General features: G+C 45.4%; 1 protein-coding gene across 1 annotated transcript; it reads right to left on the bottom strand.

Moving 5' to 3' along the window:
- Positions 1–1,026: 1,026 nt before the first annotated feature.
- kirrel1a (kirre like nephrin family adhesion molecule 1a) lies at positions 1,027–19,775 on the bottom strand. Its single transcript, XM_070930247.1, has 15 exons — positions 19,712–19,775; positions 15,660–15,830; positions 12,158–12,307; positions 11,920–12,077; positions 11,678–11,828; positions 11,291–11,396; positions 10,905–11,053; positions 10,559–10,686; positions 9,425–9,551; positions 9,022–9,122; positions 6,651–6,867; positions 5,449–5,556; positions 5,058–5,185; positions 4,651–4,764; positions 1,027–1,749 (listed from the first exon to the last, which is right to left on the bottom strand). The coding sequence occupies exons 1-15, from the start codon at positions 19,773–19,775 to the stop codon at positions 1,027–1,029; spliced, it is 2,595 nt and encodes an 864-aa protein (XP_070786348.1).
- Between the last annotated feature and the right edge of the window lie 308 nt (positions 19,776–20,083).

The following is a 20,083-nucleotide window of genomic DNA, read 5'->3' as shown; positions in this document are numbered from 1 at the left end:
ATGTGGAATACATCCTGAAGTCAGGCTCTGCTGTTGGCACACACTCTTCACTCCTGTCTCAGTGGAATTCACCCAGGCAAACGCTCGAGTTATGTGCACTCCTGTTCAAAACTTTTGGTCCATACATACACATTACATGTTTTACATTGACAAAAATAATTCTGTAATGTTAAAAAATAGAATACAAAGCTCTAGTCTGGTGTGCAAATAAAAAGAAAACAATACACAGATATAGATAAGCGAGGTCTAAGCATGAATACTGTAGATGCAGTGCAAAATGATGACAACCCTCCTAACACCCCCCCCACCCCCACCCCCCACCCCCCCACCCCCCGCGCCTGGCATGATGGCATGTACCACTGTACAGAAGGGCATTCTGGGACACTATATATATGTGCTCTATGATCATTGAATGAGACAACCAGCAAAAAAAAAATAAAAATGGTGGCCAGAAATGACTTCCACTGGTTGAGGTTTCTCCCGATCAGCCATGTGTACCATATTCAGTCAGTTTTGCCTTAAGACGTCTTCTCTCCCATCATTTACAAAGTCAGTTCACAGCAAAAGCTATGGGGCTCCAAAGATCTGCGATCTCTCGTCCTCTCTCTGGTTCTCGCTCTCTTTCCCAGTCTTGATTGTGACTTGCGCCGTCCGCTCTTTCAGAGCTCGAATATACAAACACATTGGGAGTGAGGGAATTCAAAATTGTGTGGAATTTCCCTTCCCTGTCTCACTACAACTCCTCCTTTTCCGCTCGTCTCTTTTTTCTCTCGCTCTGTTTCTCATACCCTCCCTGTCTCATGGGCATGGTCTTCTGACTCTGTGCATGTGTGAATGTGTGTGTATGTGTGAATGTGTGCGTGTGTGTGTGTGTGTGTGTGTGTGATGTTTTTAGTGTGTTCAGTAGGGCATGTTCGTGTGTGAATATGTGTGCGTGTAAATCTATGATTGTGTGTGTTTTTAGGTGTGACACTATTTATATGCTTCCTCATGCTCTGCTAAGACTGTGAGGTGTCTGTGGGTCTCTCACACGTGAGTCTGCATTCTCTGTGTGTGTCGGCTGTGGGAGTAGTCAGAGTGTTGCGAGGTGTAGGAGAAGCGAGTGGAGCTGCCATACTTCCCTAGTCCAGTCTCTGATCCCGAGGGAGCAGGACCCCCGGGACCCACGGGACCCACGGGACCCACGGGACCCACGGGACCCACACCAACCCCAGGGCCCCCCACCCCGGATCCCACCGCAGAACCCACTCCAGACCCCACTCCGTACATTTCATAAGATGGGCCGGCCTCCAGCGTGGCCAGGCTGGACGGGGCGAAGCCCATGCGGTAGGTCTGGTAATGCGAGGGGTATCCGTAGTTGTCGTAGGCCAGCTGGGAAGTGGAGTCCAAGAGGCTGCAGTCCCCCGGGAAGTCGCTGGCCACGGGGGCAGGGTTAGCCGGGGGCTGCTGGCTCTGGCCGCCACGGGTGAAGGTGTTGAACTGGGCATAGCTGATGTGGGACAGTCTGGAGGGGGGCCGGGGGTCGTAGCAGGCCTGGGGGCGGCCCGGGGAGGTGAGGGGGCCAGGGGGACCGGGCGCTCCTCCACTGGCCGTGGCTCCTGAGCCGCCGGCGCTGCTGCTAATAGATGCAGCACCCCCTGGTGTTCCTGCAGGGGAGCGGTAGTCAGAGTAGTGCATGGTGGAGCGGGAGGCAGGGCGACCTTCATCGTGGGTGGAGGCTCGCACGTTGTAGTAGCCATTGGTGGGGTCCTGAAGAGAGAGGCCAAGACACAAACAATGAGTGGGCATTAAGAAAAGATATAATGGGGGTCACTGTCAAAAATGTATCAATGTGCCAGTGTTAGATCCTTGAAGTCAAAAGAGCTCGATAATAATAATGTTATGTTCCTTCCTGAAAGAGAAATACTCTTTCTCGTAGAAGGTCAGAGGTCAGGGTGAACTGCGTGTCTCCAGCTGGTCAGCATCCAGGTCCGGACTCATTAAGATTGTGCTGTGAGAGCAGTTTGCTCTCTTTTTTTTTGTGACTCAGCAGTCTTAGTCCCCTTGGAGAAATGTATGCAAATCAAGTTATGGAGAAAACAAGTCCTCAAAAATTCCAATGACCCTAACCGCATGAGCTGAGCAATGGAGTGATCCGCCAAGACTGGCGTCCTGGAGCACCCCTCTAAAATGATGTCAACTGTCAAAAGATCGTGTGTGTACTGTAACATTAACAGAAGGTAAATGTTGAGGGGGTGCAATCTTGACCTCTAGTACCTCTCGTGAACTTTAAATAATTCATCCTGGAGCACAATGATGAAATTTGAATATAATTTTCAGAAGCATGACGTGAGCATTGTCCTCATTTTATACTATATTTATACTATATACTAATAGTATATAGTACTGAGTACTGAGTACTCCTCCATTGCCTTTGTAAATGGGATTCAACAACACTCACAATCGTTGTTTGGTATGCGGACAGACTTTTTAGTATAACTTGAGTGTACTTGATTCTGATTTTTCAGCTCAAAGCTTTCATGAGTTGAAGCATCCATGTTTGACTCCAGGCTTCTCCAGCAGGGTGGATCCCTGCCAACATGCAGCGCCGATCCCAGATTGCCTGGGCGAAGGAGGGATGCTCTCCCCGTTCGCTACCCCCCCCCCGCCAAATGCTCTAATGTTGCTCTACTATTATTTCTGACATGATTCTGCCGTCTCATTGTCTCTCACGCATCCGACTCCTCCCCCAGCCGACTCTGTTTCACTGCTTTGGTGCTTCAGGCGGCGGGAAGGGAAAAAAAAAAAAAAAAAAGAAACAGTCTGGCTGAGGCTGTTGTCGGGGTGATCTAACCACCTCCTGGGGTGGATTCATGTCTGTGTTTCTTCAAAGTGATCCAAGGCAGCACGCCAGCTAGAGGGGCGGTGTGTTTGCCCTCACAAAATATTCATGGGGGGGAGTTTCACCAGAACATTTTTGGCAGACTTCCGCGTGAAAATACATTCATCACCTAAGCCCAGCCCCACGCTGTCAAAATGCATAAATGATTCATGCCAGCTGAATGGGCAGAGTATGTCGAAACGTCCTTTATCTTTTAAAAATGTCTTTCCACATTTAAGTTGTTTTATATTATATATTACACCTTCAAGGGGGGAGAGCCAACTCAGCCGACAAGCTAGTTGCCTCCCAGCTGGCCTGAGAGTGAAGGGCAGAGGAGACCAAAGGAGAGCCAGCAATTAGAAGAAAGGCCGACTGCCCTGCAAAAATATTTATGCCTTAAATATGCTACTGTAGTACTCTCACCGACACTGAGTGCAATACTAACAGGTTTAAAGGTCTCTTACAAACCGGAGCATGCAGTAGAGCACACCTCTGCTGAAGAGGAAGTGAACTCAATCGCTTTTGTTGATCAGTCCAAATGACAAGTCAGTTTTTTAACTTACAGCCAACAACATGTTGAAAAAAAAAGCTGCTGATGCCAGAGAAGCATCAACACAAACCTAACATACTGTAGGACGAAGAAAAGTAGAGGACAGAGAGAGGTCCAAACATTCTCGAGGCTCGACACAGCTGTACTGAGAGGGGATTTCGTAGCGATGCGGAGGTGGAGTTGTTTTAGCTGGACTGTAGTCGCATTTGTAAGTCATGAGTAATAAGTCACATTCCCTGGCTAACAACAGTTAGAGAAAACAGCAGCCCCTCTTACACACTGTGTAGTGGATATTAGTTAGTGCGTAAAAGACCCGGCCACGACAAATGTCAAATGAAGGTTTAATGAGGTATTGCATGTGTTTATTGAGCAAGCGCCAGTTTAGGTGGACTGTGACTTAGCTGCTCATTTGATTCTGTTGCGTCGTTCTACAATTGCACTAAACCTGCATTGAACTGTCAGGAGCCAGTCCGGAGCCGTCTATTCAAATCCCTTTTCTTTGTCTTCCTCTGGCTACTTCAGATGCACATGTGCACCCTCTAGAGGTTCAAAATGACATTTTTATTGACTTTTTAGATTTTTTTTTTTATGGAATTTCAACTTTTAGAGCATATCAGACTGAAGTATTACAGTTACAAAACATCAAATTCAACCTTTGGCAGCGGTGGTGAACACTTGGGGCAACACCTGCTCTCTTAAAGGAAGAATCGCTACATGTCAATGCACCTGGATTACTAGAACAGCAGTGAAAGACATTTTTCCATCAATCGATGGTCAGTTAGGATTACATATTAATAAATGATGCTTCATTTATAGTAAAATATCATTATGTAGCTCCTCTTATTATTATTTCTGCCTGGTAGATACTCTTAAGCGTCATCCTGGGTGACATCACTTCCATCAAAAAGGAAACGCTGTACATCATTGGATGAAAGTCATCACCATGTCAGTAATGATTAAGATATTTGCAGCCCTTTGAGGTATAATTAGAATGGAACCTTGCTCCAAAATGAACTCCACAAGACCTCACTCTGACTTTGGCGTCATTCTGTTATCACTGTTTTGTTGATTTTGACTTTATATTGAATCTATCATGTGTTTTTCTGCCTATTTCTGTACCTGTGATTGGACCACTCTCAGTACTTTCAGTAGCAAAAGAGGTCAGTTTGTTTAGATGTCGAAGACAATCTGCTTCCCGGCTTGATATAAATGAGTGTTTCTGGCGTCTGTGTGAGCTCACCTTTAGGTCATACTCCTGGCGGGTGTCCAGGGTGTCGCTGCGGAGGTCAGACTTGAGCTCTATGTCATCTTTAAAGGGCTGATTGGAGGGAGAGAAGGACACAGAGGGGAGAAACTAAACCGTCAAACAACAAAACAAAACAAAAAAACAAAAAGGAGGAGAGAAGGTGCCGTAACAAAACAGAAGAGGGAAGGAGGCAACAGAGTATGACAGGAAAAGAGAAAATGGGATTAAAAGCGTTAAAAGGAGCGATTACAGGGGAAAGCATAGAGTTTGTTTTTAGTCTAAAGGTACAGTGTGCCGTAGGGAGAGGTTACTGAGTTAATCTGAGGTTGTTTTTTTTTTCTACAACCACAGGCTGTGTAAACAGTGTCCGGCCCAAGCACACATATCCCGCTGCTGCTCACCGAGTACATGGCCTTGACCATGCGCGAAGCCGTGGACACGCTGCCGGAGTCCTCCTCTAAGCTGTGGGTCTCCTTGTTTATCGTCTCCACCTTGATGTCGGGCTTACCCAGCGTGACCCCGCGCCGACCTGGAAGCAAAACACACGGCGAGGTTGAATGCGGCTGGACACACGCAGCTTGGCTGGCGTGCATTTTCACGGGCCGGAGGAGCGAGTTCAGGGACCAGCATCCATCCGTACAGCGGAGAGGAAGTCGCAGCTGAAAGTTATTCGGCCTAGCGATGAGCTTTCAAACCATAATTCTCCAAAAAAACGAAAATCATACTGTCACTGTACATGCAAGACTGGGTCTTTATACTGTTCGTGTTGGGCACATGGAGAGAACGACTCACTGCCTTTGCGCTGCCGGTAGAAGATAAGGACGAGGACCAGCAGAAAGATGAATAAGAGGATGGTAGAGCCCACCGTCCCACCAGCTATTATCCCCACCGGGACTTCCTCTGAAATGAGGGGGTGAGAGAGAAAGAGACAGAGAGAGAATGGATTGAGTTGGGGATGCAAATGTCTGTCTACAGCAGCAGAATCACATAAATTACATCAGAGTTGCCCCCATCCCCACCAGTTACTGAGACGATGTGTATTTGTTCTATTTGTCCAAATGGAATTCTGTTGGCTGTATATAGATTCCCAGATTCTCCATTTGAGATGTAAAATGTAGACTACATTAGATCAGTTGTTTCTCGTCTTTTCTGTGTCCCCAAGTACAAAGCATCATGCATATACTAATCCATATAAATAATACATTGGATGTCACCATATTTTTTTAATCTAATCACTCTCTCCTTGCACTCTCTCACTTCTGCATCTTAATTTTCCTGACTTCTTTATATCACACACTTTATATTGTGAAGTCAATATCACGATGAACCACAAAATCAGACTCTCTTTATTTGCGACGTTTCGCTTCACAGACCTTCATCAGGAACAAGTTTTGCCTGATGGAGTCCCCCTCCCTTTGCACAATCCTATTTTTGTCACCCTCACCTTCATTGTTTCAGGTTGAGGTCTCACTTAAGTCTCAGTGAATATTAGTTTCTGTGATGAGTGATGCGGCAAGTGCTTTGCGGCCTTGCGTGCCCTGAATTTCGCCTGACTTCCTGCAGACACTACTCAGGGCTTACAAAAAAAGGTTCTTCTAACCTGGTTTTTTCGGGTAATACTTTGCTACAGTTAATATTCTCCTAAAAAGACACTGGAATTAAATATCATTGGCCGTAAATCACAGAGCACAGATGCAAATATCGCACAGAAACTAAAAATGATCTTAAGTAGGTTAGCAACCCAGAAACTACGCCCTTCCATAGCAGATACACTTTATACATACACAGATAGTTATTATTAAGTTAAAGTTAAGTTAATAACTAATTTTAAGCTGTGTATGTCTTGCTATAATACTTTGTCAGTGTAAACTCCAGCATTTTACAAACTAAAATAAATTGTTTTCTCCTTTGCTATTTTGCTGATGAAACCACTGCACGCTGTATTGTTCCCATCTCATGAAATTGCAAAATAATGAATGTAAAAAAAAACGCACCGGTCTCCTCCAGTGTGATGATCATGGTTCCCGGGCCAAACGAGTTCCAGGCCGTGCAGTTGTAGGTGGACAGGAAGTCAGACTCCATCACGTTGTTGATGGTGAGGGTGGAGAGGACGCCGCCGCCCTCGGCGGATGGCTTGCTCTGCTCCACCGTGTACCTCTCCAGCAGCGTCCCCTTCTCCTTCTCCCACACGTTCTCCTTCCACGCCCACACCTGCAAGCGTACATACACACACACACACACACACACACACACACACAAGGCCAATTAGTTAAGCGCTATTTGGAAGGGATTTCATGTGTTTGGGTAAGTTGTGTGATAAAATTCCATTCATTCAGAATATGTCATATGTATTGGTGTTTTTTCTGCGTCTAGATACTTGTGAGCATGTTTTCAGGACCTAATCTATATTTATGCATCACACGCCATTATATGTTGATATTCAAACCCTGATGGATGAGTCTATTAGGTGGTCATAAAGCAGGCTGACTCAGGTGTTGTACAGTAGGCCATATCCATTTATAAAGATTAATAAATGTTTCACTCATTGAAGTCCAAGAATTGTCAAAGCTGTCCCAGATGTAAAGCCGAAGTGGAAAATCCGATGCATATGTTTTGGAGCCATTTCATTTCCTTCAGTCTGTAATGTCGTTGAAACCTTGACGACAATAACTGAAGCGAACATACAGATGGTACCCCCTTTGTTCTTTTAGAGGATACTTCCAAACTTAAAGCTTTTACCAAAAAACATCTTTTAAAAACAAAAAAGGTTTAACGGTTTTTAAATAGTTAGATAGGAAGATGAATTCTACTCTCATGTCTGTGTGCCAAATATATGAAGTTACAGCCGGTTATCTTAGCCGAGGGCGAAAAAGCTTGCATGTCATTTTTACAGGTCAACCTCTAAAGAGCTGCCCCCCCCCTCTTCCTGTCCTTGTGCTAAGCTAAGCTAACCGGCTGCTGGCGGCAATTTCATATTTACCGTCGAGACTTGAGAGTGGTATTGATCTTTTCATCGAACTCTAAGAAAGCGAATAAGCTGGTTACCCAGAATGTTGAACTATTCCTTTAAGGACAGCCACAATAGCAGTCTATTGCACTCCTTTTGATATGTATATATATATATATATATATATATATATATATATATTATATATTAGTGTGGTTTAATGGGTTGTTATCTTGTCAAGAATATGTATAATTTTAAGAAAATCTCATTCATGCTATAAAGTTTGGGGTTCCCTATCGGATTTAATGGGAAAACCCTCATCCAGTTGCACAAACTTGTGTATTACGTTTCCTGTGTGTGCTGTTCCGCTTATTCGCGCATTGATCCATATTTGTGTTTCTGTTATTTTCTGTAATATTTCAAATAAAGGATAAAAAAAAAAAAACACAATCGAACATTTAAATCAATAAACTATTTGATTACAGGCTTCATATATTTAATCTGGTTGATATGGTATTTAGTGAAACGCCATTATAGGCCATATATATGTGTTTTACCGTAGAAGGGCATGACAGAAATAGACCACATACATTTGCATCAAGCACATATTCCCATGTAAACACGCACAACGCACGCAACAGTTTGTATGTCTCTGCAGACAGGAGTGGAGGTGGATGGGGGTGACTGAGCCGGCGAGAATCTTGCACATTCTCCAACTTCAAAGCCACTAAAAGCAACTGTATTATTCAGCATTGAAGTACTGTACTAAGGCAAGTTAATTATGCATAAGCCCACATGTTCCCATAATCTGCCCACTTATTCCAGAGAAGGATAATCTCCTGGCTGTGGCGTTTACTGGGACAACTGTTCCTCTCCGGTCCTTTATATTTTATAAATCTTTTTCTGTCCCAACCTCCGCCACTTGCATTAGGAGGGCGCACTGCGAGTCAGGACGGATCAGTCACAGAGGCCGGGGGAGCAGAGGAGCTACTACTACTGCCTGCGTCTCGGCGGAAAGCGTCCGGGGCTGATTTCTGACGCAGGGGGGCTAAAAGCAGACAGGCTTAGTGTTAGTGTTGGTTTGTTTATGCGATGGGATGGAGGGAAATTCTGGGAGAGTTGAAGGGTGAGTCACCACCACTCAAAAGGAAAAAAAGGGGACAGTGCCTAAAAGCCTTTACCGTGCAGGAGTGAAGCCATTTAGGAACAGGAAGGTACAGTAACAGTAAAAATACAAATCACTGTCAGACCAGTTATTGGCTGTACAACCTTGTGCTCTTTGTGACCGAAGCTTTTCCTTGTTTGGCATGTTCTTGTCTAAATAATTCATTCTGGGCTAAAATGTGGACATTTTCATTGTGGGTTTGGTTTGTTTCATAGCACATGTTATTTTTTTCCACGTTTTTCTTTTCACTTACAATCTTATCTGGAGGAGGTGTACTAGCTATGTAGCATTTCACCTCTCCTCTCTCCCCTCTCACTGCGTACTGGACTGGGTCACTGGAGATGATGGGAGGACCTGAATTAGCCACAAATGACAAGATATGTGAGTGTGTGAAAGAGAGAAATAAAAGAAATTACGCTTGAAATACCACCAAAAGTGCCAAAATCAAATACAAGCCTGTTTTTTTTCCCTCTTTTTTTTTAAAGACATTGACCTTACCAGGCCTGTTCAAGAGGAATAATCTTAAAAATAAATGTCCACCACTTTGGACATACAACTTTTCTTTTTCTCCAATTACTGACAGGCTGGCCTTTTAGAAAGCACAACACTTTCATCTCCAAGCAGTGATACATTAAATTGTGGGGATGTTTTCTGACCGTTGACAGTGAGCGTGACCTCAGTCTCTCCTACTCCAATCCGTGGGACGATGGCCTTGCATACATACTGGCCGGCATCCGCTTGGCTCACCGACTTCAGATACAGCTGGTTGCTGTTACTCAGAACCTGTGGAGGAGTGGGGTGGGGCGGGGGGGGAGAGGACACAAATATAAACAGGGCAAATCTGCTAAACAGGAGGAGGGCATAAACAAAATAAAAGCCCACATGTACATGAGTAGAAGAGAGGCTGATGTGCTATTGTGCCTCCACCTGTATGCATTATTATCTTAATAGATCATGTTGCATATTTGCATGTCTGGCCTTATTTGAGTATATGTGTTCTACAACTGGCTACAACAATGCAAACTTGCACATCCGCTTTTAACCCCATCACAAAGGTTTTGCAGTTGCCTAGCAACCACATCATTGGGAAATTAGCTGTGTGAAAATTATGGCTAAATATGTAACCACCCAGGGAGAGAGAAATACCTGAGCAAGACTGATTATATAGACGCAGGCCATAGTCCATAGTTTGCTAAGGCAGATTTCATTTGCTGTGCTGTAACTGTCTTTAGTCCTGGTCCTCGCTCTGACCAGTGGCCACAAAATCCACCTACCAGCTAAAGCTAATACACATAAAACCCAGTGAAACCTGGACACCGTTTCCAGTCTTTGTGCTAAGCTAAGCTAACCGGCTCCTGGCTGTAGCTTCCTATTTACTGGACAGGCCATCAGAGAAGTATCAATCCTCTCACGTAATTCTCGGCCAAACAGGGCGTCTTTCCCAAAATGCCCAACTATATTGTATAACTGTGCCAGGCATTGTTTTGTCCTCTGTTTCTGCCGCAATATTCACGTTTAGGAGGACTATGTGACTGCTACATTACAGTCATTGGGTTTATTAAATGCAATCTGACCTGAAAGGAATAGAATGCAAGACAAAAGCAAAGGTGACGTTGAGAGAAAGAGGTCACGACAGGGAAGAAGAGAGGAAAGACATCTCCAGACAAGATAATGCCCTTGAATGACAGGCTGCTTTTGTAAACACAGGAGAAGAAAGTGCGAACTGTAAAAAGAGTGTGAATACAAGAACAGAGGAGAAGTGTGCAAAGCGTGGGCTGTTAGCTTCTTACCATGTTTGAACCCTTTTTGAACCAGGTGAGTGTGAGCGGAGGGTTTCCAGCCCATTTGCAGTTGAGGGTGACATCAGAGTCAACATCTACAGTTTTTGGCTGCGGCTCCACCAACAGGATCGGGCCGACTGGAGACACACACACACACACACACACACACACACAGATAAAACAAAAAACAAAACAAAACAAGAGAGAGAGATGTTCTTTGTTGTGCTTGAGTAATAATGCAGCAGGACTAAAGGGGAGTAGCTGCTCAGAGGGAGAAGAAACACAACAGTGGGATGTGAGTGAAGCGGGCCACAAGCGAATCTGAACAAGGTAAGATGAGTGTTGGGTGACTCACAGTGGACGTCCACCAGGATGCTGACGTTGGTCTTTCCCACGGCGTTGAAAACCAGACAGGAGACGGGCTCGGTGAAGAAGGAGTGGTCGGCCTTGGTGGTGAACACGCTCTCCCTGGCACCCTGCAGCACCACGCCCCCCTTAGCCCACCTGGGGTTAAAAATGCACTTTGTTCAAACACATGTACACACCTTTTCTGATATGCTCTAAAATTTTTTTTTATGGCCACTTCAGGTGGATTTAAGAATACACACCCAACGCAAAATAAAGAAACGCACATACAACACCAAAAAGAAATACTACATTTCTGTCACACAATTTGGCCACGTAGCTGCTACTTTGAGGGGCCCAGTGAAAATGAGAGCGTGCTTGTGCATGGACGCAGACCTGTAGCCCATAATAGGAGGGTTGGCATGAGCCTGGCAGGTGAAGGTGACTCTGTCCCCCTCCAGGACTGAGCGAGGCTCAATGGACAAGGTCACTGTCGGTGGATCTGGAAGACAGAGGGAGACTCACATAACAGCAGCCTTACTAATATGTGCTGCAATCTGGAGAACAGTCGGATGCAAAATGGCTTCCGTGCATTACTTAGTAATAGCTTTGAAACATTTAGCTGCTGGCAGATGTTTCATGTTTCAAAATATGACGCCACGTAGCTTTCAATTCATCTGCAATGTAAAAAACACTTGTTTATGTAGTAGTTGCCGGGGTAGTGTAATTATATATTGTGACAAAAAAACAATGAAAATCCGTCTCTATTCTTTAACTGCTTACGGTGTACGTTGAGGGTGACTGTTGTGCTTTTGCCGGTGGGAACAGCCAGGTTGGTGGCCACACAGCTGTAGTTCCTCCCAGTGTCGGTGTCGACGGGCTGGATGGGCAGGTAGCTACGTGTGGTCACCCTCTTTCTGTCTGGAAGCACCTCCTGATGAGGGGGCAGAGAGGCATTGATGAAACACTCACGAATGTGTGTGTCTGGTGTGACTTTGTGAATGTGGTGTCTATTTTAGACTTACAGTGGTACTGGCAGCCCCCTCCACAGGCAGACCATCTTTAAGCCACTCGATCATAGAAGGCGGTTTAGCCCCTCGAGACACACAGCTCAGGTTGTAGGACTCCCCCGCATTCAGCAGCACTTCCGGACCCCCATCGATCACCGGGTCGTCTGGGGGGACTGGAGCGGGGAGAGGAGAGTGTTAGAAACACGCGGCGCCTCACATGCTTTCTGATATGTGCACATGTACACAAACGTACTGAGGACGGTGAGCTTGGCCCTCCTGGACCTCAGGGCAGCGTCGGGGGCCTGGCACTCGTACAGGGAGTCATCAGACAGATCAGCTGACAGGATCTCCAGGTTGTACTGGCCCAGCTCCTGCACACGCAGCACGCGGTACCTGGGCCAGGCTGCATCACACAGACAGACAAAGTAGATCAAGTTTGAGTTAAATAATCATAACTTTTAGAGGGCACGCGCATAAGCGAGATTTCCACCTCAGGCCTTCATGATGAAATTTTTATCTGATTTGGGTGGCTTCGTCTATCTTTTTAAAGTTACAACTCATGTGCTATTTGACAACAATATAAAGTGACACGGATGTCAAAAATGTGAATTTTTAAAGCTTCTGCTTTCTTCTGCTTGTGTGGAAAACATTTCTTCACATTTTTAGCAAATGAAAACATTTCCTAAAACGCTGATCAGGATGTTTTACTGATTCCAAATGCTCTTGTTGTCCTGAAGGTGCACTGTGTCACTATATCTTTAACATTTGAACTTTCAGATGCAAACTGCTAATTTGTCACATGTGTCAGAATTTGAAGGGGGGGGGGGGGGAGGGACACAACGCAGCCTGTTGCAGATCAAGCTGATAAGAAGACATCAGATCCGTCTCATACATGAAGCACAAAAAAATCTGACTTTTTTCTTCACGGAGCTGAATGACACCAGAGAGATGTATGGCCACATGATGTCATGCACAAACACAAACGCATGACCAAACATAAGCATTCACACAGTTGCATGATGCACACACACACACACACACACACACACAATCCTCCCCCTTCCCCCATCCACCACGCAGCCCAGCTGTGTCACTGCTGTACATTCTCACCATTAGGTGGCATACACGCTCTCTCTCTCACCAGCAGGGGGAAAAGACGAATGCATTATGACAGCAACGTTTTAGAGGACTCAAACCGACTCCAGTCCGTGGTGCAGAATTCATGTTTGCTGCCCAGACGTAGATCGCATGTGAAATTCCCTGTGCCGTTCCCATGTGCAGCCTCCGAACTGAGCTTTGCTGCTCGCCTAACCTTGCGTGTCCTTGTTTCTGCATGCATGTGTGTGCGTGTGCCTTGTATATATACGTGCATTTGCATGTGAAATGTCGAGGGCGAGAAAGCGTATGAAAAGCCCAGAGAACGGGGGGGTTGGGGGGGGGGCGCAAGGGACAGAGCCTCATACACAAACACACACACACACACACCCACTGAGTGTACGTGTGCATGAAGCGGCCAGTGTTCATTCACATGTTTTTATTTAAAAGCTTTGGCTTCAAGCACTGAACCATTACAGTAACAATATGATTAAAAGAAAGGGAGGGAGAGACAGAAAGAATGGAGACGGGACGGACGAGGACAAAAGGGCTGAGAGAAAGAGGAGAGCATGAAGTGAGAGTGTGTCAAGCAAGGTGAAGGTAAGGAGAGGTAAATGAAGAACAGGAGAGAGAGCTCAGCACAAGAGAGGCGGCAGAAAGGACGAGAACAAGAGGGAGAGAAAGGAAACAAGGGAGCTTAGATGAGGAGGTCACAAAGGAATAGCATGACAGACAGTGGAGGAGAGGAGAGGAGAGGAGAGGAGAGGAGAGGAGCAGAAGAAAAAAGAAAAGAAATTGTGAAAGATGAGCAAAGCAAATGAGAGGGGAGGAAAACATTTAAAAAAAAAACTTGTATATTAATGCACAAATCTGGGGGAAAAACAACAGCAATATCAACAAAAACAAGGCAACAGCATGTCACAAATGATGCAGTCTCCCTCGGGACCAATCAGTTAAAAATATGCCCACTTGTTTTGACCAGTAATTGCGCAGCCCCCTTTGGGCTAATCAGTGCAAATTCTGAAAATGCTGCAAACGCAGCGATGAGATGCATCATTCCCCCAAGTTTTGTCAAAGTCAGGCAAGCTGCGTCTCAGATTGTTGTTGTTGACAGACAGGACAAGCGGGAGGCTTAATTAATCAAACTGGAACTTCCATCATTAGGGACAAAAATGCGAAGAGAAAGACAGTAAGGGCACTGAGCGTAGTAGAGCGATGGGCTACACATTAGCTGATGAATCGGCCATTCAATAAAAAATCAGATATTAGCCAGTCAGTGTCGCCCACTGCTGATATGACAGAGGTGATGATGTGATGCTCCTCAACAAAAGCGGAAGGGTGTCAGTAAAACGCGCCCGAGGAGGTTTAGCATTTCCCATCAAACATCGGATGATATACGCGCGGAAGGTGTCCAACGTTAACATCAACCTAAAAAAAAGTCACAACACGGTGCGATGGGATGGCTGCTGTGGTAGTCTGGCTGTATTTAGCCTGACAGCTGCCTCTTACGTCTCTTGACCGAAACTGCTCTGCTGGCTCAAACTAGCAGCGGCTCCAGTGTCGTACTGGACGAGCGTGTGTCATCCAAAGCGCGGCGAGAGAGAGAGAGTGGTGCTTTGTTAGCATCTGGGAAAAACACAAGAAACAGCACGGTAAGCTCAGGCTCAAGCATCTTTTGCGAAAGGATTTGCTGGTAAAAAGATACTTTTGTCACGGGTCAGTAGCCAGTGCAACTGCAAAGCCTCGCAAGACCATAATGCAGGGGAACAAGGGGGTTCCCCCTGCACAGCCCTGTTTGTTTGAATTGATTTTACACTGGATGTAACCTATGTTCAGTTTGGTTTGGTTTGACGCATTCATCGCTTTTGGCTATTTCAACGTCTTCGCTATCTTGCTAACTAACACGTGCTCTCTATTGCAAGACTTTTCTAACTGACTCAGGTAAAGTGTGTCCTGCGCAGTGGTAATTAAACATACAGCGTAGTTGTAGATTCTTAAGCCCCTTTCACACGTGCGGTCTCTCCCTGAAATGTTCAGGAACGTTGGGGGGTCATGTGTGAATGGGAGCAGGGATCGATATCATCGGTGGCAATCCGTACCGCCAGACGACCGAGAAACATTCCAGTGAAAACGCCGGTACGGCTGTGTTGTGAACGAAAGCGGTAATATTGCATGTAAATGGTTACGTCCATCTGACGAAAAGCAAGCGCTCGTGTGGAGTGAACTGACCGATCGCATTCTGCTGGTGGCATATTTGACTTGTTTACAGTTAGAGACGCGGAGTTTCAGTTTGAGCTCGGTCCCAGAAGAAAGCACAGCTCGGACTCTGTGCACTGCAAATGTTGCAGATTCCACTGCAAGCATAAAATTGGCTTTACACATTAAACACATACGATCCCACTCTCTGCACCCTGGAATGTGGTTCAGCAAATGTGACGAGTAAATGGTGAGCCGTCCTCGCAATTGTGGCATAAAGAGTACCAGAACGAAGGCAAGACATTCACAAAACTTCAACTTCCACAGCTTTAAACACACAGCATGAAAATTTTGCCCATCAGCCGCTCCAATCCGAAAGTATCAGAATCAGCTTTGAAAACCCCGTCTTAGTCACAACGCGGAACAGAGCGAAGGAGGCCTAAGGAGGCTGTATGATGTCTCACCCCGGAGGTCCTCTCCGATGCCCAGAGCCAGGCCATCTTTGGTCCACTGAACAATGCCTGAGTAGTTGAAGACAACACAGGACAGGATCACCCTCTGGCCCCGCACCACCGACTGGTCTGCCGGCTCCTGAGAGAACCTCGCTGTCCACACTGGAGAGAGACGGATAGAGAACAGGGATTGGGAGAAAGAAAGGGATCAGTTAGGGACATTTTCACTGTGTAAACACTGCAGGCAAGCTACTGTGAAATCACCCCAAACACAGATATAGTGTTATTATTGTATCTGTGGTTTCATGGTTAACTGGTCGAAAACTGCATTCCCCCAGCAAGAAATGGAATGCCCCGATTGCCATCTTTGATTACACATTGGCTTGCGGCCATTAACCGAGCGCAAGTAAAAAGCGGCATGGAGGGGCGGAGGTGTCAAAGAAGAGGAAATTCAGAACGGAGTTAGGGAAGAAGAAAGAGAGGGAAAGAAGTCGAAAAGAGGTGGTTAGCGCTGACTCAGGAGAGAGGAGCTGGGAGATCAAACAGGCAACGTCAGCCATAGGGTCTCTCACGCCCCCCTTTTTCTCCTCGCTCCTGACTTTTATTTCTTCAAAACACTCTGGCCCTCCCTCTCGTCTCTCTCTCTCTCTCTCTCTCACTGTTTCTCCCCCTCTTCATTCCTCCCTATGAGTCATCTCGCAAGGCTTCCACTTCCAAAAACCAAAAACTACAGTGGCTGTCATTGTCTACTAGGCTCTCTCCCTCCAGTCTGCAGTCCACTACCGCGGCAGATAGACCAGCGCCGTGCCGGCCCACCGGCCCGACTGTCTAATATGAGGGGCAGAAACAAGAGAGAAGAAACCCCTCTGCTATTGTTCCACGCTGCATGGTGACAAGTTGTAATTAGCTGTCCCTTGAAGACATGACGCCCGTACAATAGAGGAGAGGCAATCACCGTGGAGGATTTGCATCTCGCTTTAAATTCTCATTCTTCTCCCCGCTCCCATTTCTTATTTCCAAGAATCTCGTACAGTCGATCATTAACCCAATGCTGCATTGTGCACCCCCTCCACCCTCCTCCCCCAGCACCTCTGCCATTACCTCTCTCCTTCTTTTCTCTCTTTATAATATTGTACGTCCTTTACCCAAATTGCTTTGCTACACTCCCTGCTTTTCTCTCTATATGTATGCATCCCCACTCGCCTCCTTCACTTTGTACATCTACAATGCTGTCTATGAATGTCCTTTTGCCTGCACTGATTTCCCTCTCCCTGTCCTTCTCTACAGGATGTGCGCGCCTTCTTTCTTTCTATATACATATATAATGCTGTATATGTCCTTTTACCCAGAATGCTTTCTATTTCTGTGTTCCTCCTCCTCCTCGCTGGTTGGACGGGGGTTAGAGGCGGACTGTCACAACTCATTTATCACATTAAATATCGGCCCTCCAGCACTTTCTCGTTCCCTCTCTTTCTCATTCCCCCGTTCACCCGTCTCTCTCTTCTCTCACTTTTTTCCCTCACTCCTTTTTCTTCACCTCCTACCATTTACATCTCTCCTTCTCACTTGTCCTCTCCACTTTTTTTATCACCCCACCCCACCACCACCACCACCCCCCTTCCCTTACACTCCCTCTCTCGTTCCCTCACACTTCTCCCTCTGAGCCCTCCAGCGCTCCTCTGAAGGTTCCCATCTCTCTCACTTTTTTTATTCTTTAACAACTGCCATATGCCTCTGCACCCCACCTCTCCATCGTGACCCTCGGTCCCAATCTCTCACATTTTCCCCTCCCTTTCACATACATAGACATACACTCTCCCCCCTATCATATCAGATTTGGCACGATTTGCAGAGGTACAATATGCCTGATAATAGCGAAGAAACCCAGCCATGCAGTAAGATCCCCTTACCAATCACAACAATGGCTTCTGACAGTGCAGCACATTAATATTCTGAAGATAAAGGAGATGTGCGAGGATACACGCTGAAAAGGGAATCAGATGCAGATGGAGCTTTGCAACATGCATACCTAGAATAATTTAGCACTGAACCAAAAATAAATTAAAAAAAATAGCGGCCCTTAATTTGCTCCCTGAGGAACACCCAAATGAACTGGATTAATGAATCAAGATAAACAAAGCAAACAGCATAACAACATTGGCTATGAAAAGTTGGGAAGTAAAATCAAGTCATAGAAGTCACAAAGTCTTTAACTGTAAACATTATGACAAAGGCACCACAAGAATGCACGTTTTCACCAGTCAGTGCAGAAATGCCTCAGTTAAATGATTCTTGAAATGGCCACTGCATGCTGCCTTGAAGAAAACTATGACCGTGTTGAGGCAAATAAGACACTACCAACTATAGTATACTAGCAGTACAAAGACAATATATTTCTTACATAAGAATGTAGGACCTGGTTGGTTAATTTGACTTCTTTTAATGTGCGTCTTTGTTGCAATTTTGAAAAAGCAGAGGACGTTAAGGCTTAAAGGTCCTGAAGACGTATTCTCAATCATCCTCTTACTACGAGCGATGGGGTCCTTCATGAGCACACAATTATCTGCCAAAATTAGAATGGTTTTTGGTCATTTAGAAATGACAAATTTCTCCTCCTCCTCCTCTCCCTGGTTTGAAGTGGGCGGGGCTCAGGTGGAAAAAGCTGATGTCACGTACTTTTAATGTTACACAGAAACACATAAGATTTTTAAGTTTTCGGGGTGCTATCAAGAGGGCTATGTTAGGCAGGGGCCAAGTTCTCAGAGCCCGCAATAACTGATTTTTTTGGCAACTTGTGGGGACAGTAGGAACGAGACGTAAACACAGCACTGACATATTATCAGTTGATGCGGTGAATGGTGAAACAGTTGCATTCAGCAAATATCGAGTGATATTAGCATTCATGTAATTAACTAATTTAACTTAATATTCACTCTCCTTCTATTGTAGCTCTGTTTTTTGTTTTTTTTTTGGTCTCCACTAACTCCTGAGGTAAATATCTGGCTCTTCAGCTTTTACATGCTTCACTATGCTCACCAGCGAGTTGCTAACTTTGCCTCTCTGGCATCCAGTGCTGGGCTGGCGGCGTACGGTGGCTTTATCTGAGCTTTTCCAGTGAACACAGCTGTCTGCTGCTGCTGATGAAAGTGGCGGGAGTGAATGAAAACAGTGGAGTTGCTGGCCAAAATAATGAGCTGAAAGATGCTCCATACATCTGAGAAGGGTGATAATTCTCTGCCGGTTTGTTATGAGCGACCCCTCTCGCATAAAAGTAGTCATGTGATCCATTGTAAATATAAAGAAAATATTTATTATAGCTACATCTTGGAGACGCGTTTGATGCTCCACTTCAAGTCAAAAGGGATGCTGGAATCTGTTATCTCACATGCTTATTTTCTCAAGATTTTATGAGGAATCTGGATTACGGTACAGTATGTAAATATGTAAATCTTGTTCTGAGCCCATTGTAGAAAGCACATATGGCAGCGATGTAGTAGTAATTAAGGGGGAGAATGTAGGATCAGCAAGATATTTTATAAAAACGGGTTACAAACAAAAGCTAATTCTAGACAGTCCTAGAGATTTGCCTAATTTCCTGTATGCACCCCAATTTGATGAAACTCACATTTGTGTTAAGCTAATTACTGGGTTGTACAGTGTGGATTTATACCATCTTAAAAAGCATAAAAAAAACAACCTTTTCTCAGATATACATGGGTGTAAAGAGAGTTTAGCTGGGTTTAAAGTACCCCGCAACCTTGACAGTAGCCTGAGGGCAAGCAAATCCTTTCCTCCACCACCTCAGATATGCTAGCTGGAGGTATTCCCTCAACTGCCTCAGTAAACCACAAGCATAATCCAAACTGAATACTCCTGAATGGAGGCTACACAATCTGCAGAGAAAAACACCCATGCAAAGGCTGAGCACTGAAAACACTGACTCATTTAAACATGTGCTCATCGCCTTCTGATTTCCATATTACCCAGTTAACACTTGTCAACATGAGTGTATGTGCTTGTGTGTGTGTGTGTGTGTGTGTGTGTGTGAGAAGTAAATCTACGCACAGAGAGCAGCCAGAGCAAAGGCAAGACAGGAGAGTGTATGCAAGGGAGCTTGTATTCTTTCATTATGTGGGTTATGCTGCAGTGACAAATTTAGAGTGTGTCCTGATTTCCTTGAGTCACTGATCCCCAAGATACCACCAGGAGACTCCGAGCACCCTGTCCACACAAAGACCACGGTCACAAAGAGCTGTGACCACAACCACATGCGCATGGACACACAAACAAAAACAGGCAGCACAGATGACCTAGCCTCCACCACATGGGCTAACCATTTCCTGTCAACACACACACAAACTCAACCACTCTAAGCCCCAAACATATAATCGACACGTAGAGGCGGTTTCCTGAACATGGATTACACCATGACTCGG

Source organism: Enoplosus armatus, chromosome 23 (assembly GCF_043641665.1).
Source record: "Enoplosus armatus isolate fEnoArm2 chromosome 23, fEnoArm2.hap1, whole genome shotgun sequence".
NCBI classification, from domain to species: Eukaryota; Metazoa; Chordata; class Actinopteri; order Centrarchiformes; family Enoplosidae; genus Enoplosus; species Enoplosus armatus.
This window is presented reverse-complemented; position numbering and strand designations above follow the sequence as displayed.